Here is a 26,414-nt window from a genome sequence, read left to right as displayed (position 1 = left end):
GTAACAATATATTCTGAAGAATTTTTGAATCATAGACCAGTAATGATTCAAATTTAAAATATCTTTAACTCCTTATCATTACACATTATTTAGATGATGTGAAATGGTTGCACTCGGTGAGCTACTGGTGCTACCTGCTGCTATTTTTACTGCAACACAACTCAGAAAATAAAATACTGATTCGATAAGCACAGCTACTAAAAGAGCTTCCATTTGGCTATAGATATAAGTAGGGATGCACCGATACCAATCGGTCGATAAAGCTTGCGCGTTTTGTCAGTAAAGCCGGTTCTGTAATCAGCGGTAAATGCCATCAGGTGCGTGATTTCACGTTGAGCCGTATATACTACACACAGCCGTTGTTTACCGACGAGCAATGTTCATTATCAGTGTGAATGTGCGCAGCTCGTCTGTAAACAACGGCTGTGTGTAGTATATACGGCTCAACGTGAAATCACGCACCTGATGGCATTTACCGCTGATTACAGAACCGGCTTTACTGACAAAACGCGCAAGTTATCAACCGATACATATCGTGCATCCCTAGATATAAGTATAGGCTTAAACCAAATGCCACACCATCGATTTTTTCCCCACAGGGAGTCGAAACACCCCCGGATACAAGTGAAATCCACACTGAGAAACCCCTTACGTGGCTGCGGCGTCATATCAAGCACCAACATGTTTACATTCTGCCAGGACGGCACCTAGCATTTCTTGTCTCTGCTGTTTTTAAGCCCTTTTAGTAGCTGTGGTCTACTAAAAGCCTCAAAGGCATCAGGGCTAAAGTGGAGAGAACAAAGACGTGAGTCTTTAGGAAGTTTTATTTGTCCCCAGGTATCTTCCAATTCTTATCGCTAGGAAAGCAGTGAAGACTTACAGGTGCATCTCAATAAATTAGAATGTCATGGAAAAGTTAATTTATTTCAGTAATTCAATTCTTGTGTATTAAACAAATTCAATGCACACAGACTGAAGTAGTTTAAGTCTTTGGATCTTTTAATTATGATTTGGCTCACATTTAACAAAAACCCACCAATCTCAACAAATTACAGTACTTCATAAGACCAATAAAAGAACATTTTTAGTGAATTGTTGGTCTTCTGGAAAGCATGTTCATTTACAGTATATGTACTCAATTCTTGGTATGGGCTCCTTTTGCTTTAATTACTGCGTCAGTTTGGCGTGGCATGGAGGTGATCAGTCTGTGGCACTGCTGAGGTGGTATGGAAGCCCAGGTTCCTTTGACAGTGGCTTCAGCTCATCTGCATTTTTTGGTCTCTTGTTTCTCATTTTCCTCTTGACAATTCTCCCTTAGATTCTCTATGGGGTTCAGGTCTGGTGAGTTTGCTGGCCAGTCAAATATACCAACACCATGGCCATTTAACCAACTTTTGGTGCATTTGGCTGTGTGGGCAAGTGCCAAATCCTGCTGGAAAATGAAATCAGCATCTTTAAAAAGCTGGTCAGAAGAAGGAACCATGAAGTGCTCTAAAATTTCTTGATAAGCGGTTGCAGTGACGTTGGTTTTCAAAACACAGTGGACCAACACCAGCAGATGACATTACAACCCAAATCATCACAGACTGTGGAAACTTAACACTGGACTTCAAGCAACTTGGGCTATGAGCTTCTCCACCCTTCCTCCAGACTCTAGGAGCTTGGTTTCCAAATGAAATACAAAACTTGGCTCTCATCTGAAAAGAGGACTTTGGACCACTGGGCAACAGTCCATTTCTTCTTCTCCTTAGCCCAGGTAAGATACCTCTGATGTTGTCTGTGGTTCAGGAGTGGCTTAACAAAAGGAATACGACAACTGTAGCCAAATTAACTTGACCTGTCTGTGTGTGGTGGCTCTTGATACCTTGATCCCAGCCTCAGTCCATTCCTTATGAAGTTCACCCAAATTCTTGAATCGATTTTGCATAACAAGCCTCTCAAGGCTGTGGTTCTTTCGGTTAGTTGTGCATCTTTTTCTTCTACACTTTTTCCTTTAACTTTCTGTTAACATGCTTGGATACAGCACTCTGTGAACAGCCAGCTTCTTTGGCAAAGAATGTTTGTGGATTACCTTCCTTGTTAAGGGTGTCAATGATTGTCTTCTGGACAACTGTCAGATCAACAGCCTTCCCCATGATTGTGTAGCCAAGTGAACCAAACTGAGAGACCATTTTGATGAATTTAATACACAAGTCTCACAATTTAAGTTGAATTACTTAAATGAACTTTCCCACGACATTCTAATTTTTTGAGATGCACCTGTACATCGTTTCTCTTGTTGCCCTTCGATTGAAAATTACAAATAAAAGCCACACAATGTGGCATTGTATGAGCATTTTATTTTCCGAGTTGTGTCGCCATAAAAATAACAACAGGTTGCGCAAGTAGCTCACCGAGTACAAACATTTAACATCACAAAATAATGGTGCCCCCATAGTCCAAAATATGTATAAAATGACATGTTTTTTTTTTTAAATAATGTAAATCTTTCATGGGTTTTCTACTACATATTTCAATTATTTGAATCAATCAATCTATTACTATTGTAGACTTACTGTACTGTTCAGAAAAATGGCTAATAAAGAGACGTAAATTGGCTTTTCTGAAATTGATTGAATATTCTTTATTAAGAAAATATGAATAAACTATCTGTCACCTTTTAATCACCCAACAAAAAAAAAAAGTTTGGTACCACTTTACAGTAACCGTCATTAATAACATTAACAAACATTACATTATGAAAAGGGTTATATTACAATAACATAACAGTAATCTACATAGACACTGGCAGCAATATTCTGAAATATATACAAAATATAAGAATAAATGTATAAAGAAAGCGCATATGCTAGCATGTATCAATTTATCATTAATCTTTACCATCTTCCAATCCAGTGAGTTCTGACCATAGAAGTGCGCGTATAAAAAATTAGTAGAATCTGACTCATTAGTGACCATTAGGCTCTGCTGAGGTGTGTGTTCTCATTAGCGTCGTCCTCGTCCTGCTCCTCCTCTGTGTCTGGCTCGTGGATGAAGCCGTAGCGCCGATACACAGATCCATCTCGACTGGTGTAGACCACGTCCACCTCGTCTCCACTGTCTTCTGGTTCCGGTACTCCGTGTGGCATGGGCCGAGGACTGGGCTGTTCTCTAGCCACTCCACTCAGTCTTTCGTAGCTCCGTCTCCAACATAACCTTTTTTTGGCCCTCGCCTGTACCAGAGCAAACACAACTAGCGCTAGCACTACTGCTAGCAGCAGAGCAGCAGGCAAAGCTGCAGATGCATGCTGTACCGCTTTGGACCGCAGAATAACATCATCCTGATTTATACTTGGTACAGGCGCCTCAAGACACAATGCTGTGAAAAAAACAAAAACATCAGAGAAATGTAATTAAAATAGACTTTTTCAATGTACTGTAAAAACCCTATGGGTCATTCCATGTCAACTCAACCAGAGGTCCTCCGGCTCAAACTTTGCTAATATTTTTTTCTGAAGAAAGATAGACATGCATAGTGATGAAAGCCAAAATGTTACATTTCATGAATGAATATTTACTGAGTAATCCACTATTTTGTAGAGGGGGGTCTAAATCTTTTCACTTGAGATTCACAGTCAAATTACAGGCGTGTAAAATGACTTCAGAAAGATGGCAGCATCATAACGCTATTTCTAGACAGAGAATCTGTTGACTTTAGCAATCTTTGTTGCATTATGTGCCAATGGTAACCATTCAGAAATAGGTAAAAGTACTTTTTAAGATTTTTCTCCAAAGTTTGCATGCCTGTAACTCAAAGAGTATTAAAGATATCTTAATGCCCTTTTAGATATTGGGTCTTAACAAACTTTCCTTTTGGCAACTTAAATTTTTAAGGCTCTATATGGTTCGGTTCAAGAGATATTGGAATTTTAATATGGCTCCAAGAATCAATCGTTAAAATGTACACATTTTCTGCGGCCAAAAACCGAATCTGGGTCAGTTTGCAAAATAATGAATTTTCTTTTCTGTTAAAGACGAATGTCTGAAGAACAAATAATGTTGAAACTAAAAATGTATCTTGTTTCCTTCTGTCAAGACAACTGCATTGAGTATTCCTGTCTGAGTGCCATAAATATTCGGTTTCCAACGTGCCTATAATTTAAAAAGTATTAAAGATATCGCAATATAATTTTAGCTTCTAGTTGTTAATAAACTTTTCTTTTGAAATCTTAATTTACAGGGCCATAAAATGTTCAGTCCCAGAGATATATGGATTTCAATGAGGCTGCATGTCCAGATTGTTGAATGTTACCCAATTTCAGTAGTTGAAAACCAAATGTTGGTCACTTTGTATCCAGCTGATAATTTTTAATTAAAGAACAATGTCTGAAGAAGAAATAATGTTAAAATTAGAATTGTATTTTGTTTCCCTCTATCCAAAAATTTGCATAGAACATACCTGTTTGGGGTTTTTTTGCCACGGAATACAAAAATTAAAAAAAAGGTAATTGCGACTTTCTCTCACAATTATTTTTTTCTCACAATTGCAATTTTGTGTTTTTCACAATTCTTACAATTTTGAGATCTTTTTTTCTCACAATTGCAAAAAAAGACTTTTTAAAAAAAGTTGCCATTTTAATTGTTACATTTATTAAGATAACTTTTTGGAATAGATTAAGACACTCAAACTGGTATGTTCTATGCAAATGTTTTAATAGAGGGATACAATATACCATTCTAATTTTAACATTATTTCTTCTTCAAACATTGTTCTTTAAATAAAATAAGTATCAGCTGTATAGAAAGAGACTAAAATTAGCTTTCGACCACTGAAAATTGGTAATATTCAATTCAGTCTGGACATGGTACCTCATTGAGATCTCTATATTTCTGAGACTGAACATTGCAGGGCCTTGAAATTTAGGATTCCAAAAGAAAAGCTTATTAACAACTAGAATCTAAAATCACATTACAATATCTTAGTTACTTCTTGAGTTATAGACACCAAAACCTTGGAAAAAAAATATTTATAGCACTCAGACAGGTATGTTCAATGCAGTTGTCTTGACAGAAGCAAACAAGATATATTTCTAGTTTCAACAGTATTTGTTCTTCAGAGATTCCTTTTTAAAACTGACCCACATTTGTTTTTTGAACACTGAAAATGTGTACATTTAAATCATTTACTAATGGAGCCATATTAAAATTCGATTATCTCTGGAACTGAACCATATAGTGCCTTAAAAATAAAGATGCCAAAAGGAAAGTTTGTTAAGAGCCAATATCTAAAAATGCATTAAGATATCTTTAATATGTCATGAGTTTCAACCATGCAAACTTTGGAGAAATTTTTTGAATGGTCACCATTGGCACATAATGCAACAAAGATTACAAAAGTCAACAGATTGTACTAACAGACCTACCAATCTCTGTGTAAAAAGAACATTACAATGCTGTCATTTTCCTAAAGTAATTTTTACACCCCTGTAATTTGACTGAATCTCAGGTGAAAATTGCCATTTTGACCCCCACCCTCTACAAAATAGTGGATTACTTGGTAAATATTCATCCATGACATTTTATTTTTTGGCTTTTATCACTATACATGTCTATCTTTCTTCAGTTTTGATTAGTAAAATCAAAAATATGAGCCGGGGAAGTTTTTAAATTTGGTTGATTTGACACGGAATGATCCCTATGGAATTCTTGGTAAAGCAGTTGTCCCTCACCATTGAATGCCTCCCTATCTAAAGAACCCATTTAAAGGCTTAAAGTAAAACCACAAGCAATACCTGAGCCTGAATCACAAAGACAACACTTCCTGTTCCTCTCCTCAGCCTGGCAGCAGGGCAAGCACTGACTATCAGGGGCATGTAGGGCGAAACCTGGGTGACAGGTGAGACAGCTCTGGGGTCCGGCACTGGAACAGTGTTTACAGGACTCGTCACAGGGTTCACAAACTCCCTAATGCCATTGAAAAATTGAAAAAGACACGTGTGATGTCAAATACACTACACTATTGAATGAGCATTTGAATGAAAGTATCAATATCCTTTGGCAAAAATAATAATTGATCAGGTGCTACAATAAATGCACTTCCTGTCAATCTCTAGTCATCAGCACTTACACCCTGTGAGTAATATCGGCTCTCTTCACAGCGAGGGTAACACACCCCATCCTGGAGGATGCTGCCCCAGTCACACGTCACACAGCCCTGAGGAGAGTTATCTGCAAACAACACAGAAACGTCATTATTTTTGTTTTCTTTGCACACAAAAAGTATTCTTGTAGCTTTATAAAATTAAGGTTGAACCACTGATGCCACATAGACTATTTTAAAGATGTCCTTACTACCTTTTTCAGCCCTTGAACGTGGTTGTACCGTTGCTGTCTATGCAGGTCAGAAAGCTCTCGGACTCCATCAAAAATATCTTAATTTGTGTTCCGAAGACGAACAAAGATCTTATGAGTTTGGAACCCAGAATATTCATTTTTGATTGGAAAGTAATTAACACTAGGAGTTAACTACTAGAATTCAAATCTTGTTCTTCCAGGAATCCCGTGCCAGCCAAACAACTTCCTTGAGAGATTTATTATATACCTCCTTTATACCTCCTTGGTAGCTTCATAGCAAAAGTTGAACGCATTTTAGCACATTTAAATGTTAAACTGACAGATCAGTTCAGATCTGATCAGATCTATCTGTCCACAATAACATTTTGTTATCAAACAAGGGAGGCCATATAATGATAAGAATGAATATATGTTGGTATTACAGAAGCTCGTAAAATGTGAAAACAATGATATAGCAGAAGTACCTGTGCAGGACTTGCAGCTGGTGTGGCACTGTCTGCAGCTGTGCCCGCTTTCATAAAAGCGCTGTGGACATTGATCCACACACTGCCTGGTGCCCTGGAGGTCCAGCTGAGGAGGTGTGCACACCCTGCAGGCGTCTGGCCCTGGGCCCGAGCACTGCTCACAAGAATGGTCACACTTCTCACAGCGCTCCCCTGTGCTATAGTACCTGAGGAAGGCACACCAAGAGAAAGAAATGTCTTGTTATTATATTCACACAGTGAAGACAGGAAATTACTAGGAAATTATTCTAAGGCCAGAATCAAACCTGAATTTCCCATTTGGTTACCACAGCTCAACATAACCATGTTACCATGCTAGGGCACAGCTCTGATAAAGTGTAAACAAATCCTTTTGTCATTGGACCTAATTTAAGGTCAAGGTGGCAGTCGTGGCCTAATGGCAAGAGAGTCTGACTTGTAACCCATTGGTCACAAGTTTGAATCTCAGTTCCGGCAGGGGTTGTAATTAGGAGGTGTGAATGTACAGCGCTCTCCTCCACCTTCAATATCATAATTGAGGTGAGACTCTTGAGCAAGGAATCCCCAACTGCTCCCTGGACGCCGCGGCAAAAAATGGCTACCCACTGATCTGGGTGTATGTGTTTGTTCACTACTCAGACATACAGCAGTGAGTAGTGAACACTTGGATGGGTTCTGAGTATGGGAAACCATACTTGGCCACATGCCACATCATTTCCTAACTTTGCTTCCAAGCTACACATTTAGATTTGATCACTTCTTGCTTTTCCTGGGAATTGAACCCATGGCCTTGGCATCACTAATGTCCTGCTCTGCTGTTTGAGCTACAGGAAAGCCCTGCCCTTTATCAACAAATCTTGGAAGTTGTGAGGGCGAAGCAACCATGGATCAAAATTGTTGGTCTAGCACATCCCATAGATGCTCAATCAGATTGAGATCTGGAGAATTTGGAGGCCAGGACAACACTTTGAACTCTTTCTATCCGGTTTGTCAATCCTGATTCTATGCAGTTTGGCAGGGAACAATATCCTTGAAAGAGGCTATTGCCATCATATAATAATTTATTGATGTCCATATGAATGGCCAAACCCAAGTTTTCCAAGCAGAACATTGTAAAGAGCATCATACTTCCTCCACCTGCTGTCATCATTAGTTCCCAAAGTAAACAGTGCACATACGCCGATCAGGCGTAACAATATAACCATTGACAGATAAAGTGAATAACACTGATTATCTCCTCATCACGGCACCTGTAAGTGGCTGGGATACATTAGGTGGCAAGGGAACATTTTGTCCTCAAAGTTGTGTTAGAAGCAGGAAAAATGGGCAAGCAGAAGGATTTGAGCGAGTTTAACAAGGGCCAAATTGTGATGGCTAGACGACTGAGCATCTCCAAAACTGCAGCTCTTGTGGGGTGTTCCTGGTCTACAGCGGTCAGTATCTATCTATCAAACGTTATCCAAGGAAGGAACAATGGTGAACGGCGACATAGTCATGGGCTGTGAAGGCTTATTGATGCGCGTGGGGAGTGAAGGCTGGCCCGTCTTGGTCCAATCCAATGCATCAGTTTGTTGCGTATGTGGCTGCGTAGCAGCAGACCAGTCAGGGTGCCCTTGCTGACCCCTGTCCACCGCCGAAAGCACCAACAGTGGGCACGTGAGCATCAGATCTGGACCACGGAGCAATGGAAGAATGTGGCCCGGTCTAATGAATCATGTTTTCTTTTACATCGCGTGGATGGACTATGGGAAGAAAGCATGCCGGTGGAGGCAGTGTGATGCTTTGTGCAATGTTTTGCTGGGAAACCTTGGGTCCTGCCATCAATGTGGATCTTACTTTGACACGTACCACCTATCTAAGCATGGTTGGAGACCATGTACACCCTTTCATGGAAACGGTATTCCCTGGTGGCTGCGGCCTCTTTCAGCAGGATAATGTGCCCTGCCACAAAGCAAAAATCGTTCAGAAATGGTCTGGGGAGCACAACAACGAGTCTGAGGTGTTGACTTGGCCTCCAAATTCGAGCATCTGTGGGATGTGCTGAACAAAAAGTCTGAACCATGGAGTTACTTACAGGACTTAAAGGATCTGCTCCTAACATCTTGGTTCCAGATACAACAGCATACCTTCAGGTTTCAGTCCATGCCTCAACAGATCAGGACTGTTTTGGCATGAAAAAGGGGGACCAACACAATATTAGGAAGGCGGTCATAATATTATGCCTGATCTGTGTATGTACTTGACTTGAACAAACTGACTTGACTTGACTTGAACAAACAGACTTAGCATGAACTAGAATAGACTTGACTAAGAAACAGACTTAACTATGAAATGACAACCACCAAACAGCAGTTACAGCATCAATACACGACCGGGAACCAATGAAACATAAGGCCTATTTATACAAGACAATACAGGTCACATGACACAAACAAACCAATGAAAAACAAGGAACAAGACATAACAACCAATCAGAACAAGACACATGGAACAGGGGAACCAATGGCAGGAAAACAACAGGGAAAGGGAAGCCAAACACAACAGCATGAAACAAATACAAAATAATAAAAGACATGAAAACTTGAACATGAACCAAATCCCAAACCCCACGTTACAGACTGGTTTAAACTGTTGGTAGGTTCTTATGCATGCTGACCGGGAGCATTCCTCGATCCTTACTGTTTCAACAATTTTACTTTTTAACCACAAATAGTCCTGTTGGAAAGATCATGCATGACGTAGACGGAAGTACCAACCCAGTGTTTACAAAGCGAACGTGCAAAGAAAGTCAAACGCCCTTTACAAAAAAAGGTAAAAACAATGTTGGACGAGAAGAAAATGAGATGGAGTTTTTCGCCTTACCCTACCTTATTGAACCGGAGTACAAGAACTAACCATGCATGACCTTACCAACAAGATTACGTAATGCATAAAGTCGCAGAAGCACATCACAGAGCTAAAGCAAGACAAGCTTTTGTGGTTATTTTTTAGAAAATGACTGATCATTTTTTTCGGCTGGAGCCCTTTGAAGCTGCATTGAAACTACAATTTGGACCTTCAGCTCGTTGATCTCCACTGAAGTCCACTATATGGAGAAAAATCCTGGAATGTTTTCCTCAAAAACCTGAAAGTGAACTAATCCTAACTAATCTTAACTAAGCTCTTAATTAACAAAAGATGGATGAAATTTGTGTGTTTGTGTGCATAAGAAGATCTTACCCTGTGGGACAGTGGCTAACACAGAGATGAGAGAGCAGATGAAGGTAGCCTGGTGCACAGCTCAGACAGTCTCTGGGAGACGCTCCGGTACAGGTGGCACATACATGATCACAGGGCATACAGAAACCCAGCTCTACCCCGTCAGCTTCTTCATGGGCACTGTAAGTTCCCGCAGGACATTTGCTCACACATGACCCATCTGGAATGCAAACAGGTTCCCATTAAACCAGTTACTTGTATAACTTGTACAACAAAAGACCTTTCTATTGTTCTTTAGATCCAAGAGAGGGATTGAAAGCCAAACCACTGATGAACCCTTCAAATCAGTATTAATAACAATGTCATTGTTTTCGTAACAATGGAAGTATACAAAAGAAATGCAACGATGTGAGTTCAAGTCATTCATACTGTGGAGGTAGTTGGGCAGAGCGCAGGTCTGGCAGTCAGAGGGTCCCGGCCCTTCGCAGGACTGGCAGAGCCGATGACATGCTTGGCAAGTGAACTGATTGTTTTGGAGGAACGTTCTAGGTGGGCAGTCCGAATCCCCGGTAACCCCACACATCATGGTGTTGGGATCCAGAACCAGACCCTTTTCACACTGCTGACATTGGGTGGGCTCTGGACCCTCACAGCGTGCACAGGTCTGGTGACATTCTGTGAGGTCAAATATGAGATATATAAATGACACATATTACATTTTTTAATTTAATCACTTATCAGCTACAATTATCAAACTGTGTTCAGTTATTAGTGGTTACTAAATATTTGCTCGCTTGAGTGTACACTTTTGAATTCTGAAAGAGGTGCTTTTGTCCCTCTGTAATGGGTGTTGGTGCCCACCTTGTTGGGCTGTTGTGGCCTAATAGTTAGAGTGTCAGACTTGTAACCCAAAGGTTGCAGGTTTGAGTCTTACTACCAGCCATAAGGAGCACTTTTTATGATGGATGGATGCAATGTATTGGACTTTTATTGGAATATTGAATATCAACAGCTATTCACTGCCATTATAAAGCTTGGGAGAGGCAGGACATTTTTATTATAACTCCGATTGTAAGAAGAAAGAAGAAAGTCATATACACCTAGGATGATTTAAGGATGAAAAAATCATGGGGTAATTTTCAGTTTTGGGTGAACTATCCCTTTAAGGTGATATTTATACTAAACCAGGATTATACTGGCTTTGTATGTTAGTGGTGTAACTACAGCTAATACTTTACCTTGGCATTCCTTATCAGAGGTCTGGTAATAAGTGCCCACTGGACACTCTTTCAAGCACATGCCCTCATAGAGTTTTGAGTGGAGGGCAGAGCAGGTTTCGCAATCATCAGAGAGAGGACCAGAGCAGGTGGCACAAGTGGGATGGCAGTTCACACAGACACCCTTATCCAAGTCTTCAAAGTAACCCTTTGGACAGACAGCCTTGCATGCCCCGTTTAAGAGCAAATAGAGAAAACTGCACCCTAAAATTAAATAGTTACAAAGCATTATTAGATTACAACTTCACTGTTATCTTTCCACCGAAATTCAAGAGCAATCCACATGTGTTCTAATTGATCTGTACACATACTTCCACATTAATAGATAGTACGCAAGATAATATAACAAGGATAATATAACATCTGTAACTACTTGTTAAAGGATGAGCAGGAGTGATCACTTACTTGTACAGGTGGAAAAATCTGTACACACGTCACAGTGAGTAGCGCAGCGTCTACATGTACCATCTTCCGCCACGTAGCTCATAGGGCCGCAGTGTTGGCTGCACTGGCCGTTAGCCAGATGAAGGCCTTCTCGACATGAAAGGCACTGCGTGCTTGTGCCGTCACAGGTCAAACAGAGTTCATCACAGGGTTCGCATGTCCCCAGCTCAGTCTCAAAATAACCCCTGCAAGAAACCCAAGACATACAAGTTTGTTTCTTTTGTTGCTTTCGTTTATATATTCTTATGAATGCCAGAAATAAAAACATCTGACAAAGTTCACTATATACAGTGCCTTGCAAAAGTGTTCATACCCCTTAATATTTTCCCGTTTTATGTTGCTGGCTTATGTTACAATGTTTAAATGATGCACATTTTCAGGTTTCTCCAAAAATGTTTGATTGGGTTCAAGCCCAGGCTCCGGCAGCATTCACAGAGTTGTCTATTAGCCACTCTTGCTGTGTGCTTAGGGTGATGGTCCTGATGAAAGGTGAAACTTCTGCCCAGTCTGAGGTTCTGAATGCTCTGGACTGGGTTTTCATTAAAGCCATCTCAATATTTAAGTGCACTGAGCTTTTCTTCTATTCTGACGAGCAGTGCCTGGTTTTCTTCAAACATGATGCTTGGAATTGAGGTTCATCAGACCAGAGAATCTTGTTTCTCACAGTCTGAGGGTCTTTTAGATCCTTTTGAAGTGAATTTTCATGTGTCTTCACTGAGGAGAGGATTGAGTCTTGCCAAACCGCCATTAAGCCCAGCATTTTTCAGAACTCTTCCCCAGATGTTTGGCTTGATGCGATCCTTTTTCTGAGCTATACAGGCAGCTTTTATAAATCAGAGTTGCTTTTTGCTCTTTGAGTAGCTGTTTGACCTTTGATTAAGGCCTGTGTATCTTTCCAAAACAGGTTAACTTCTTTCGAAGTGTAGTAATATCTACAAGCAATATGAATGCTCCTGATCTTAATTTCAACTGCCCAGATAAGGGTATGAATACTTATGCAATGGAATAATTTAACTTTTTTATTTTTAATAAATTTGCAAAGATGTTAAAACCTGTTTTTTGTTTTGTTTTTTGCTTTCTCATTATGGTGTATGGACTGTAAATTGATGTGGAAAATTATTTAAAGCAGTTTAACATAAGGCTGCAACATAAAACGTAAAGAAAAATTAAGGGTTTTAAATACTTTTGCAAGGCACTGTATATTATGAATGTTTAAAATTTTGGGGACACTATAAAGGCATTCTTTTAGAAGTTACAGCCATAGCGACTCACTCTGGACACTCTGACCAGCAGCTGCCCTGGAACAGATAGAGCTGGTAAGTGTCCGCTTTACAGCTCACACACTCGTCTCTGCTCTCACAGGCCTCGCAGTTAGCAGAACACCTCTCACACAGAAGACTGGAGCTGTTCCCAAAGAAACCCAGAGGACAGCGGTTCACACACACGGCCTCCTGCTCCAACATGTATCCTGTTGAGAAAGCAAACAGAGGTGCGAAGAACCTATTAAGTAGGTAAATCTCTTATTTATTCAGCAACTTCTTTTGAATCAGGAACTTGTTAAAAGGGAACTTTGATCTGTTAATCAGGTGGGAGGGAAAGTAAAGCTAACCTATACGTTACCGGTAGCACATGTGATGCAGTTCTGAGCCTTTGGGCCATAACATGTCAGGCAGGAGCTATCACAGTAACGGCAAGTGCGACTTTCCCCTAATAAAAAGAGACATGGTAATAGCTTAACTGTTAGTTTAATGTGTTTTACTACTAGATGTCCAGCAGAGGACAGTATTACATCAACTATAACAAACAAAAAGCAGCAAGTTTACAACAGAGGGTCAATTGATCCTTTTTTTTATTGTTCTTATGTTAAATAACAGAAGTTCTTTCTCACCATCAACATATTGGCCTTCCGGGCACCTGATCACCGGACACTTCCCGTAAACTGGCCGGCTCCAGCCACTGCATCGGTCACAGTCTCTCACTCCAGGGCCATGGCAGGTCAGACAGGAGCTGTGACAGGGCTGACAGCGCCACCCTCTGGAGTCTTTAAACGTGTCGGCTGGACACTCCTTCACACAGGTGCCATCTTTATCATGCAAAAATAATTGTTTATACTCTTGTTTTTAGTTTAATTAGTGTGATTTTCATAAAATAATGGTGAGCAAATGCTCTCAAACATTCAAGCTCCACACGTTTTAACCTGCACAGATTTTGCATTAACTATATTTGCATCCCATTTCTATTTCCCATTCAAATGAGTGAGAGTGCACAATATCCTTTTTGTGAAGCACATTCAGTGCTCTATCAGGTGTTTCCAACTTTTTTTTCCTGCTTAACTTTATTTACATAATTACTAATTATTAAATAACTGATTAAATTAATTGATCAAGGGATACATACATGAATTTTTTAATCTTTCAGTAGAGGTAATTGTGACTTTTTATCTCCTAATTCAGACTCAGAGTTCATATCTCACAATTTGAACTTTGTCAGAATTGAAAGACAAACAAGGAATTGCAAGAAAAAAAATATAAATTGTGAGACAAGGTTCTTAGAATTCTGTTTACATCTCACAGTAATATCATATATATATATATATATATATATATATATATATATATACAGTTTACATGCACGTTGCAGAATCAAAAATAAAGAGGGATCATACAAAAAGAATACAATTTTTTTATTTAGTACTGATGTGAATATGATATTTCACATAAATGGCGTTTACATATAGTCAACAAGAGAAAATTATAAATGTAGTTCAGAAGTTTACATACATTCTTAATACTGTGTTGTTACCTGAATGATTACAGCTGATTTTTTCTTTTTTTTTTTTTTTTTTAATGATAGTTGCTCATTGCTTGTCCTGAATGGTTAAACTATCCACTGTTCTTCAGAAAAATCCTTTAGGTCCCACTAATTATTTTATTTTATTTTGTTAGCATTTTTGTGTATTTGAACCCTTTCCAACAATGACTATGATTATGAAATCCATCTTCCTCACACTGAGGACAACTGAGGGACTTATATCCAACTATTACAGAAGGACAAACAAGGGACTCATGAACAACTATCACAAAAAAAAAAAAAAAAAACCTTAACAGAATTAAGATTCAAGTGTATGTAAACTTTTGAACAGGGTCATTTTTATAAATTTAACTATTATTTTCTCTTGTGGATTATATGTAAACATATTTTATGTGAAATATCTTATTCAGGTCAGTACTAAATAGTAAATAACATACATTTTGTATGATCCCTCTTATTTCTGTAAAATAATTGACATTGTGTAGATTCTGCAACATGTATGTAAACTTTTGACCTTAACTGTATTTAAATATTAATAAATATATTGGCATTTCTATTCAATTTTATTTAGGCTTTATTGGCATGACAGCTAAACATTTAAAGGGATAGTTCACCCTAGGGTTGCCACCCGTCCCTTAAAATACGGAATCGTCCCGTATTTGAGAATGAAATTGCGCGTCCCGTTTTGAATCAATACGGGACGGGTTTTGTCCCGTATTTTTTATAATTTTTTTTAAAGCAGCGTCTCATGCAAATACTCACTACGGTAAAGCCAGCCGCGGTTCAGAAAAACACGGTCAAGCCAGCCGCGATTGATTTTAAGTGTGCGCGCATATTACAGTGATTACGGTAGTTTCAGAAACAACACAGAGAGAACGCGCTTGCAGAGCGCTTTTCATTTAGACGCCCAGACTGAGAGATAATACTACAAAATGCTCTTGAATTTTTACCTACTTATTTATTTGCATTTCTGCTTTAATATCCTTTTTATTTATTGGTGTACTTGACGGTTCTTTTCTGAGAAATGGGATATTATTAGACTTTAGAGTCTAATAAGTAGAAATAAACAATGATCAGTTCTTATTCAGGACGTCCCATATTATATGCACAACTCATATGACCCCCCCCCCCCCACCCCCAATGCGTCCCTTATTTTTGGGTATTAAAAGTGGTAACCCTAGTTCACCCAAAAATGAAAATTCTGTCATTAATTACTCATCCTCACAATATCCCAAACCCATAAGACCTACGTTCATTTTCAGAACACAAATTAAGATATTTTGGATGTAAACCGAGAGCTTTCTGACCCTGCATAGACAGCAAAGACACTGACATGTTCAAGGCCTAGAAAGGTAGTAAGGACATTGTTAAAACAGTCCATGTGACACCAGCGGTTTAACCATAATTTTATGAAGCTACGAGAATACTTTTGTGCACAAGTTTCATAAAATTACGATTAAACCACTGATGTCACATGGACTATTTTATCGATGTCCTTACTACCTTTCTAGGCCTTGAACATAGTAGTTGTGTTGTTGTCTATGCAAAGTCAAAAAGCTTTTGGATTTCATCAAAGAATACCTTCATTTGTATTCCGAAGATGAACAAAGGTCTTAAAGGTTTGGAACAACATGAGGGTGAGTAATTAATAACAGAATTTTCATTTTTGGAAGAACTATCCGTTTAGATTTCATTGTAGCTTTAAGATAAAGTTAACCAGCCAAAGTAAAGCCAATGTGAATGAAACAGCTATAGCTATCAGACAGGAAAATGAGAACAGATAGTAGTGTACGCACTGTTCAGGAAGTATCCGGACTGGCAAGTGAGACACAGGCTATCGCTCCGGCAGTCCACACATGGCTCCGGGCAGCTGATACACAATCCTCTACCGCGGTCCTCATAGGTCCTCTGGGGACAGTGCTGACGACACTGCTGTCTGTATCTTCGCACAGAGATAACAAACAATAGGCTTGTCACATATTAAAGCTAAACATTGATAGCATGTTTTAAAAAAGTGAGGAGGGCTTCAACATATTCTTTAAAGGCTGTTTTTTTGGTTGAGCCATTATAGAACTCTGAATCTATTTGAGCTTTTATCTGTGGTTCAGGTAATGCCGCAAACACGTGGCTTTGCGCAATCTTGAAGCTCATTTGTGAGTGTGGTTGTAGAGAATTCAGAAGACGGCATAAAATGCTAAATAAAGTTGTTATTTTGGTGTTCACTGAGAATGTTTTAACACTGTCCTACTGCCTTTCTGGGCCTTGAACGTGTCAGTTGCGCTGCTGTCTATGCAGGGTCTGAAAAATATCTTATTTTGTGTTTCGAATATGAACAAAGATCTTACAGGTTTGGAACAACATGAGGGTGAATAATTAATGAAAGAATTTCCATTGTTGGGTGAACTATCCCTTTAAAAACTCTTTAGTTGCCTCACTACTTGGATCAATATCAGTATCCTTATCACTTGGACCTGGTTGAAAACTTGCTTACAAAGACTTTGGAGCAGCTTCAGAGCAGCACTGTCTTTGTAGTCTTACTTTTGAATCAACGACGCTCTGATTCACAAGCTCCTCCTTTAGGGTGTGGAATGTAATGCAGGCTGAGCTTATGTGATCCTGGGGCAGTTGTTTTCAGTGCTTTAATAGAGAGAGTCTGGGTAAAGAGTAACCAGAGAAGCCAAACCACAACAGAGAAATGAACACCATCCCAAAACCACAGTGCACCTGCCTGCAGCAGTGTTACTGCAGTTTTTTAGCCATCGCACTTTCAGATGACAATAGACCTCTGAAAAATGAAAGCATAAGATTGAAAAACCTAGTTTAAAGTCTTCTGTCTTGATTCTATCATGATTCTTAAATCTGCTGACTGTATTGACCATTTGGGAAGAACCCAATCTTTAAATCAATGTTATTTTATTTGGTCTTGGCAGAATAGATCTGCTACGCTGCTGCTGAATTGCAACTGCTGTTGTTGTAGATTATTGCTGCTGTACAGGAAGTTGCTACTGCCAATACATACGCCAATACGCTGCACAAATACAGTGCCTTGCAAAAGTATTCATACCCCTTAATTTTTTTCACATTTTGTTTTGTTGCAGCATTACGTTAAACTGCTTTAAATTAGTTTTTCTCCACATCATTTTACACTCCATACACCATAATAATGACAAAGCAAAAAACAGATTTGCAAATTTTACAAATGTATTAAAAATAAAACACTCAAATAAGTACATTGCATAAGTATTCATACCCTTTACTCAGTACATAGTTGAAGCACCTTTACAGCCTTGAGTCTTTTTGGGTATGATGTGACAAGCTTTGCACATCTGCATTTGGCAATTATCTGCCATTCTTTGCCTCACCTTTTCACCTCTCAAGCTCTGTCAGCTTGGATGGGGGCTGGCAGACATTTTCTAGAGTCCTAGTTTGTTCCAGTCGTGTTCCATTATGGATAATCCTTCTGTGAACCTTCAATGCAGCAGATTTTTTTCTGAAATCTTCCCTAGATCATTGCCTTAACGCAAGTCTGTCACTGAGCTCTACAGGCAGTTATCTTGACCTCAGGACTTGGTTTTTGCTGTGATATGCATTTTCAGCTGTTAGACCTTTTCTGAGAGGTGTGTGCCTTTCTAAATCATACTCATTCAAATGAATTTGCCACAGTTTAACTCCACTCAAACTGTAGTAACATCTAGAAGCAATATGAATGCTCCTGAGCTAAATTTCGAGTGTCTCAGAGAAGGGTATGAATACTTATGCAACGGAATCTTTTGAGTTTTTTATTTCTAATGCATTTGCAAAGTTGTTACAAACCTGTTTTGTGCGTTGTCATTATGCTGTATGAGATGTAGATTGATGTGGAAAAAAATGTGAAAAAATGAAGGGGTATGAATACTTTTGCAAGACATTGTAGCATATATAATAACCTTTAGCAGATCTATACAGGTGGAGCTGGGGAGGTGGAGGGTTTCAGAGGAACTCGCTTTGCGAATGCTCTAGTGAATGCTAAACACTTTAACTCTGTATATATCATTAGTTTACATTAACGATCCATCAGCCTGCGCTATCTAGAGTTTCATGACAGAACTTGGCATTTATAAGAGAGCTTTAAAACTAAAGGAAGAGAGGAAATGAGGGACAGATTAAAAGATAATTTAATGGCACCTTGGTTTCTCCTTATTAAAGAAGGAAACTCCTGCCAGGCACTTCCTGCTGTGTTGCTATATACAACCGGGACTATTTAAGGAATGACAGCTGGAAGCATTATAACACTATCATCAGAGCTGCTTGACAAGAAGTTAATATAGACAGACATTTCAGACACGATGTGGACACATTTAATTTATTTTCCTTTACCATCAAAAATGTTTGAAAAACAAGTAGTTTGGCCCCATATTCAGATAAAAATTTATTTAAGCTTTAATTTAAATTACATACAAATATTATTTCTCACAATTCTGACTTTATAACTTACTATTTTGACTTAACTCAAAAAAGCAAGAATTCTGAGTTTATATCTCGCAATTCTCACTTTATTTCTCAAAATTCTAACATTATAACTCACAATTTGCGAGTTTACTCACACTTTTTACTTAACTTGAAAAAAAGTCAGTATTGTGAGTTTACATCTTGCAATCCTGACATTATTTCTCTAAATTCTGACTTTATAACTCATAATTGCGAGCTTATATCTCACAATTTTGACTTTATAACTCATACTTTTGACTTAACTCGAAAAAAAAAGTCTGAATTGTGAGTTTATATCTCGCAATTCTGACTTTGTCTCAGAATTCTGACTTTATAACTTATAATGTTGACTTAACTCAAAAAAGCCAGAATTATGAGTTTATATCTTGCAATTCTGGCTTTATTTCTCAGAATTCTAACATTATACAACTCATAGTTGTGACTTTATAACTCACAATTCTGACTTTACCAATGTTTGCTTACCTTGAAAAAAGTCATTATTGTGAGTTTATATCTCGTAATTCTGACTTAAACTGGAAACTCGAAAAAAGAATTGTGAGTTTACAGCACGTATGAATTATGTTTTTTTAATTAAAATTTTAATTTGTTTTAAATATATTTGTATAAAAACTTTTTAAAGATGAGTGTGTAAAGTTGTAAACAGTGAATATAAATTTTGACGTAAATATAACATTTTATTACATTTTTGGTCACAACTTTTTGTCATTTCATAGTTTTGATGAATTTATTATCATTCTAAATTGTGGAAAATAGCTATATGAATAAGAAGAAGAGTAGAGAGAGAGACAGCTGACAGGAGGAAATAGACCCCAACGGGGCTGTTATGGGCTAGCTACCCATAGCAGCATGCTCCGTCACCCTAGTAGGGTACAAGAGCCACCTTATCTGGCTACGAAAAGTTCAAAAAGAAGAATACCCCTAGAGTCTGCGTGAGCAGGGGCGCAAGAAGACTCACAGACTGATTTCCCAGTAATGACGCTTGGAATGGACATGACATCGAAAGAAGGAAGTAGTAGGACTCTTGAGAAATTAACTCTTAACTGTGTATGAGATCCCGATCACCAAGGTTGAAAAGTTGGAACGGCTGATAAGCACACAGCTGAAGCAGTGGCTTGGAATTCCACGTTGTTTAAGTTCCGTCGGACTTTATGGACATGGCAAGTTGGAGTTACCATTCACAGGGCTCGTGGAAGAGTTTAAATGCACCAAAGCAAGGCTTGTCATGACCATAACTGAATCTGATGATGCAGTTGTTTGAACAGTGGCCCCTCGGGTGGTAGCGGGTAGGAAGTGGAATCCATCAGAAGCTGTTCAGAGTGCAAAGTCTGCTCTGTACTTCAGAGATGTGGTGGGACAAGTACAGCATGGGAGGACAGGGTTCGGACTCATCCCAAAAACTTCTCTGTGGCACAAAGCAACATCAGTGCAGAAGAGACAGCTAGTAGTAGAAGTTGTTAGGAGACAGGAGGAGGGAGAGCGACATGCCAAAGCTGTCTCAATGGCTAAGCAGGGGAGATGGACCAACTGGGAGTGCCTGGAGAAGATCAGCTGGCGTGACATTTGGCAAATGGAGGGAGTGCGGCTGAGTTTTGTCATCAGAGCTACATACGACCTGCTACCCTCCCCCCAAAATCTGAAAGAGTGGTATGGAGAAGATCCCACCTGTTCTCTGTGGAAAGTACCTGCATCCCTAAGGCATATTCTATCAGGGTGCACTACAAGTCTCACCCAAGGCATAACCAAGTACTTAGAGAGCTGGCAGCAATATTGGAACAGAAGCAAATTTCATACCAGCTGGCCAACATCAAGAGCATCGTACAACATCTAAGGATGCGAGCATCCTGCAGTCAGCACGGGATTGGAAATTGGAAGTGGACCTTAATAAGAAGCTTGTGTTTCCCCCAGAGATAGTGGCTACAACACTGCGGTCAGACATGGTCCTGTGGTCTCCAACAACAAAGCTGGCATATGTTGTGGAATTAACAGTACCATGGGAATATGGGGTTGAAGAGGCTTATGAGAGGAAAAAGAACAAATATTCTGACCTGGTAGCTGAAGCATCCCAGAACCGCTGGAAGACTAGCATCTGCCCAGTAGAGGTGGGATGCAGGGGATTTTTTGCAACATCTACCACCAGTTTGCTGAGAAAAATCTCCAACAGGCCATTAAGTCCATATCAAGTGTTGCTGAAAAAAGCAGTAACTGGCTCTGGATCAAGCGTAAAGACCCCATTTGGGCAGCAAGGTAGAGATAGATGGTATGCGGTCAGGCTTAGGCCCGACTCAGGGAGAAGGACGCCCCTGCCATGCAGAGCCCCTCAGGGAGATAGAGGGTATGGCATGGAGGGGGGTGTACCTGGGACCCTGGGTACACGTTGAGCCTTCTGGAGACGTTGTGGGCTTCAATCAACCAAACGTCGTTGAAGCAGGGTGCCCACCTGATGACCCCAATGACATACCTTACCCTCTTTTTAACCACTCTATACCGACTGCTATTATCAAGAGTTTCCTACTAAAGGGATTGAAACATCTAGTCCTATTAGCTTTACTCAAATGTTTGACTGGTACTGGTATTAAAATCATTAAAAAAATCAAAATAAATCTTAACGTAAAGAAAGATTGACTACAACTACACAAACAACAAACAATGTTTGCACTATGTTAAACACATCTTGATGTAGTTAAGCAGTTGATAAGCATGGCTGATCAAGTGCTCCGTCTGAGACACAGAGGTGCCTCACTTTGGAACTTAACACTTAAGCAAGATGTTTGAGCGAGACGGAGGACAACAGCTGCCATGGCAACGGCGCAAGCACAAAGAAAGCATGAGGAATGTTCGGGGGGATTAACATTGCTCTTTTCCTCTCTGAGTGGACATTCATTAGCCAGGACTCTTGTACAAGACACTCCAACCCTCTGAGCAAAGAAAGTCCTTCAGTTTCAACCGAGCGAGAAGGAGATGGGCTCAAATTAGTGAGGAGGGAGAGAGAGAAAGAAGACAGACTAAGCGAGTTGAGGGAAAACTCATAAGAGGTGCCTCTATGTCGAGCAGCGTGGATCTCAGGTAACTGGCCATGAGACTTAACTAAAAGTGAAATCTGATGCACACAATAGCTGGAGGCCATAACACAGGGAGCAACTAACAATCAAACCTCTGTTCTTTTCATAGTCTCTCTGCGATATGCTCCAAAAGACTTCAACACAGCTTAAAGATGAGGTTCAGCTAAAAATGAAAATTTGCTGAACATTTACTCATCCTCAGGCCATCCAAGATGTAGATGAGTTTGTTTCTAAATGGGAACAGATATGGTGAAATTTAGCATTACGTCACTTGCTCACCAATGGATCTTCTGCAGTGAATGGGTGCCGTCAGAATGAGAGTTCAAATAGTTGGTTAAAACTTCACAAAAATCCACAAGTAATCCACACCACTCCATTACATCAATTAAAGGAGAAGTTCACTTCCTGAACAAAAATGTACAGATACTTTGCTCACCCCCTTGTTCTACAGTTGTAAAGAAATTATGTTTTTTGAGGAAAACATTTTAGGATTTCTTTTCATATATTGGCTTTCATTGGGCCCCCGAGTTTGAACTTCCAAAATGCAGTTTAGATGTAGCTTTCAAAGGGAAGGGTTTTATCTAGTGAAACAATTGGTCATTTTCTGAATTTTTTTTTTTTAATTTATATACATTTTAACCTCAAACGCTCATCTTGTCTAGCTCTCCATGAACTCTGTACAACTCAGTTCAAGACAGTTAGGGTATGTCGAAAAACTCTCATCTTATTTTCTTCTCCAACTTCAAAATCATCCTACATCGCTGTTTTACCTTTTTTTGTAAAGGCCGTTTGATCTTCTTTGCATGTTTACTTTGTAAACACTGGGTCGGTACTTCTGCAGCGATGTAGGATGATTTTGAAGTTGGGGAAGAAAATGAGAGGGGAGTTTTTCAACATACCCTAACTGTCCTAGTTTACGCAGAGCTAGACAAGACGATCATTTGAGATTATAAAGTATATAAACTGTCAGTTTGTTTAGAAAATAACTGATCATTTCGCTAGGTAAGACCCTTTTTCCTTGGCTGGGATTGTTTAGAGCCCTTTAAAGCTGCATTTAAACTGCATTTTGGAAGTTTAAACTCGCCGTGCACCATAGAAGTCCACTATATTGAGATAAATACTGAAATGTTTTCAAAACATCATTTCTTATCGACTGAAGTAAATAAAAGACATGAACATCTTGTATGTTCAAGGGGGTGAGAAAATGATCTGTAAACTTTTGATCTGGAAGTGAACTTCTCCTTTAACATCTTGTTAAAATCTGCATGTACGTCAAACTTTTGCTTCCTGCTATGTTTTTATCAGCTGTTTGGACTAATTTTGACGGCACCCATTCACTGCAGAGGATCCATTGGTGAGCAAGTGATGTGATGCTAAATTTCTCCACATCTGTTCAGATTAATAAACAAACTCATCCACATCTTGAATGGTCTGAGGATGAGTACATTTTCAGCAAATTTTCATTTATTTTACAATTTTCTAGCAGCAGGGATACTCAGATTTCTCAAATACAATGGGAACTTACAGGAAGTATCCGTCTGTGCAGCTGTGGCAAATCTCAGGATCATCTGTTGTGGACACAAAACAGGCAATGACTATTAAACCAAACATTGGTTATTTTTTGTCACTGCTAAGCATAAAACGTCAATAATAAACAACAGGAAAGTACAATTGGAGTTGCATTAAAAAATGTCCGGGCTTTTCCAAGCTTTATAATGGCAGTAAATGGCTGTTGAGATTTAAAAGCAAAATAAAGTGCATCCATGTTTCTATACAGAAACAAAAGTAGACCCTTTGCAGTGTCAAAATGTTCTTTTCACAGTCATCAAGAAAAAAAACAAGACAGACCGCACCGGTACGGTCTTCGACCCCAGAGTGTTAGTGTTGCCGTGGGATGTTTTCATTAAAATAGTGTAGATTAGTGTACAATGTTCATTTTCATTGTCCAAATGTTAATTTACCAAATTTAATATAAGGGCCATCCAAGTTATTTGACATATGTGACCCTGGACCAGAAAACCAGTCTTAAGTCGCTGGGGTATATTTGTATATGTAATTATTGATTTTTCTTTTATGCCAAAAATCTAGGGATGCACCGATACCAATCGGTCGATAAAGCTTGCGCGTTTTGTCAGTAAAGCCGGTTCTGTAATCAGCGGTAAATGCCATCAGGTGCGTGATTTCACGTTGAGCCGTATATACTACACACAGCCGTTGTTTACCGACGAGCTGCGCATAGCAATGTTCATTATCAGTGTGAATGTGCGCAGCTCGTCTGTAAACAACGGCTGTGTGTAGTATATACGGCTCAACGTGAAATCACGCACCTGATGGCATTTACCGCTGATTACAGAACCGGCTTTACTGACAAAACGCGCAAGTTATCGACCGATACATATCGTGCATCCCTACAAAAATCATTAGGAAATTAAGTAAAGATCATGTTCCATTAAGATTTTTTGTAAAATTCCTACTGTAAATATATCAAAATGTAATTTTTGATTAGTAATATGCATTGTTAAGAACCTAATTTGGACAACTTTAAAGGTGATTTTCTCAGTATTTTGATTTTTTTGCACCCTCAGATTCCAGATTTTCAAATAGTTGTATCTCGGCCAAATATTGTCCTATCCTAACAAACCATACATCAATAGAAAGCTTATTTATTGATCTTTCATATGATGTATACATCTCAGTTTTGTAAAATTTAACCTTATGACTGGTTTTGTGGTCCAGGGTCACATATTAGAGTTTTTTTTTTTTTTTTTTAAGAAGTAACGCAATAGTTACTTTCCCTGGTAATGAGTTACTTTTGTAATGATGTAACTCAGTTACTAACTCATTTACTATTTGTGAGAAGTAACTAGTAACCATAACTAATTACTTTTTTAAAGTAACACGGCCAACACTGGACGAAGGCGTAGCGTATGCTCCATTGAGAATATGCTAGTCTCGCAAGAACCAAGTTTTGTTTACAGCAGCGGTTCTCAATTCCAGTCCTCGCGCCCCACCGCTCTGCATATTTTGTGTGTTTCACGTATCGCTTCAGACGTTTGTTCTATTCCAACGTTACTGCCCTTCGAAGTGGACATCACAGGATATTCCGCCATTATTCATTAGTTCGAAAGCAAGTGTATATGTTCCATTTGAAGGTCATTAAAGCGTTCGAGACGAAAATTTAAAATGTATTTATTTACAGATGCATTTATGTCACACTTCTCTAGTAAGTTTCATCTGTGTGTGAAGACGCTGCATGCGGTGGCGTAGCGCAAATATGTGAATGAATGTTTCGAAGTGTAGTAAACAGATTTCCCCCGCTCAGGGAGTAGGGAGCAATGAACACTGTGCAGGGACCATGTCAATCGGAACACAGTTCCTGCACGGAGTTCACTTCTAACGAGCTGGTTATTTGAATCAGGTGTTTTCAGGGGCGGGCTGGCCATCGGGAGAACCGGGACAATTCCCGGTGGCCTGGCAGCCAATTTGGCCCGCTGCCATTTTTTTTTTTTTCATATATATATTGTTGTTGTTGTTTCTGTTGCCTGCCGAATGTACTAAAGTGATTATTTCCAAATTCGACATTCAATAATAATACTCTAATAAATCGAAATCCGGTTCGTCTTGACTGACAACACAATTCGCCACGTGTAGCTCCGCCCATCCGCGCGTCCGCCAAAAGAATGCAAGACTCGAGAATGGAGCGCCCAGGTGGAGCAGAGAGTCGAAACTGTCCTGTTCAGTACAGGTCAGATACATCTGTAAATTGACTATTGTAGTTTTGTTTACTTAGTTACGCATTAAACTTCTTGCAAATATTATAAATAGATAATTAAAAATAAAATAAACAAAATGGCATAACTTGTAAAGAGTAGGAACTTGTAGTAAAGGGTATTTGTAGTGAAACTCTGGTTATACAAATTGTAATCAAAATGTCAAAAAAAAAAAAAAAAAAAAAAACGGTTACTACTATACTTTTACCATAGGCCTAATTAAACCATGGTTAATTTTCCTAAGGACAAAACATGACCCATGATAATGCAAAAAAAAAAAAAAAATCAGTATTAGGATTTTACTAAAGATATATTCAAGATTTAGCTATTATTGCAGGCCAACAGTTTTGACATTTAGACAAGATAAAACAATAGCACATGGTCCTAATGTAATACTTACATTTTTATAAAAAGGTAAATGGAAGTTCAAGAGATAATCTTTAATTATTTTGCGTGGCACCAGCCAGTGGATTATACTTTTTTATTGTCCATGGTTTCAGAATTTGTTGTGGGTTTTTGGGATGGCCTGGATGAGTGTGAGATTTCCCGGCC

At 39.0% G+C, this 26,414-nt stretch overlaps 1 protein-coding gene across 1 annotated transcript in view; it reads right to left on the bottom strand.

Moving 5' to 3' along the window:
- Positions 1-2,657: 2,657 nt before the first annotated feature.
- The window catches only part of LOC141301812 (uncharacterized), a 36,206-nt gene continuing 12,449 nt past the window's right edge, over positions 2,658-26,414 (bottom strand). The window contains exons 4-16 of the mRNA XM_073832007.1: positions 23,618-23,660; positions 16,342-16,487; positions 13,623-13,817; positions 13,355-13,441; positions 13,007-13,202; positions 11,696-11,919; positions 11,252-11,494; positions 10,443-10,688; positions 10,035-10,233; positions 6,798-7,003; positions 6,107-6,207; positions 5,772-5,943; positions 2,658-3,358 (exon numbers count right to left, since the gene is read on the bottom strand). Of these exons, the coding sequence (XP_073688108.1) occupies positions 2,958-3,358; positions 5,772-5,943; positions 6,107-6,207; positions 6,798-7,003; positions 10,035-10,233; positions 10,443-10,688; positions 11,252-11,494; positions 11,696-11,919; positions 13,007-13,202; positions 13,355-13,441; positions 13,623-13,817; positions 16,342-16,487; positions 23,618-23,660 (2,459 nt within the window). The 3' untranslated portion in view covers positions 2,658-2,957. The remainder of the gene's footprint in view (positions 3,359-5,771; positions 5,944-6,106; positions 6,208-6,797; positions 7,004-10,034; positions 10,234-10,442; positions 10,689-11,251; positions 11,495-11,695; positions 11,920-13,006; positions 13,203-13,354; positions 13,442-13,622; positions 13,818-16,341; positions 16,488-23,617; positions 23,661-26,414) is intronic.

Source organism: Garra rufa, chromosome 25 (genome assembly GCF_049309525.1).
Source record: "Garra rufa chromosome 25, GarRuf1.0, whole genome shotgun sequence".
In the NCBI taxonomy this organism is placed as follows: domain Eukaryota; kingdom Metazoa; phylum Chordata; class Actinopteri; order Cypriniformes; family Cyprinidae; genus Garra; species Garra rufa.
This window is presented reverse-complemented; position numbering and strand designations above follow the sequence as displayed.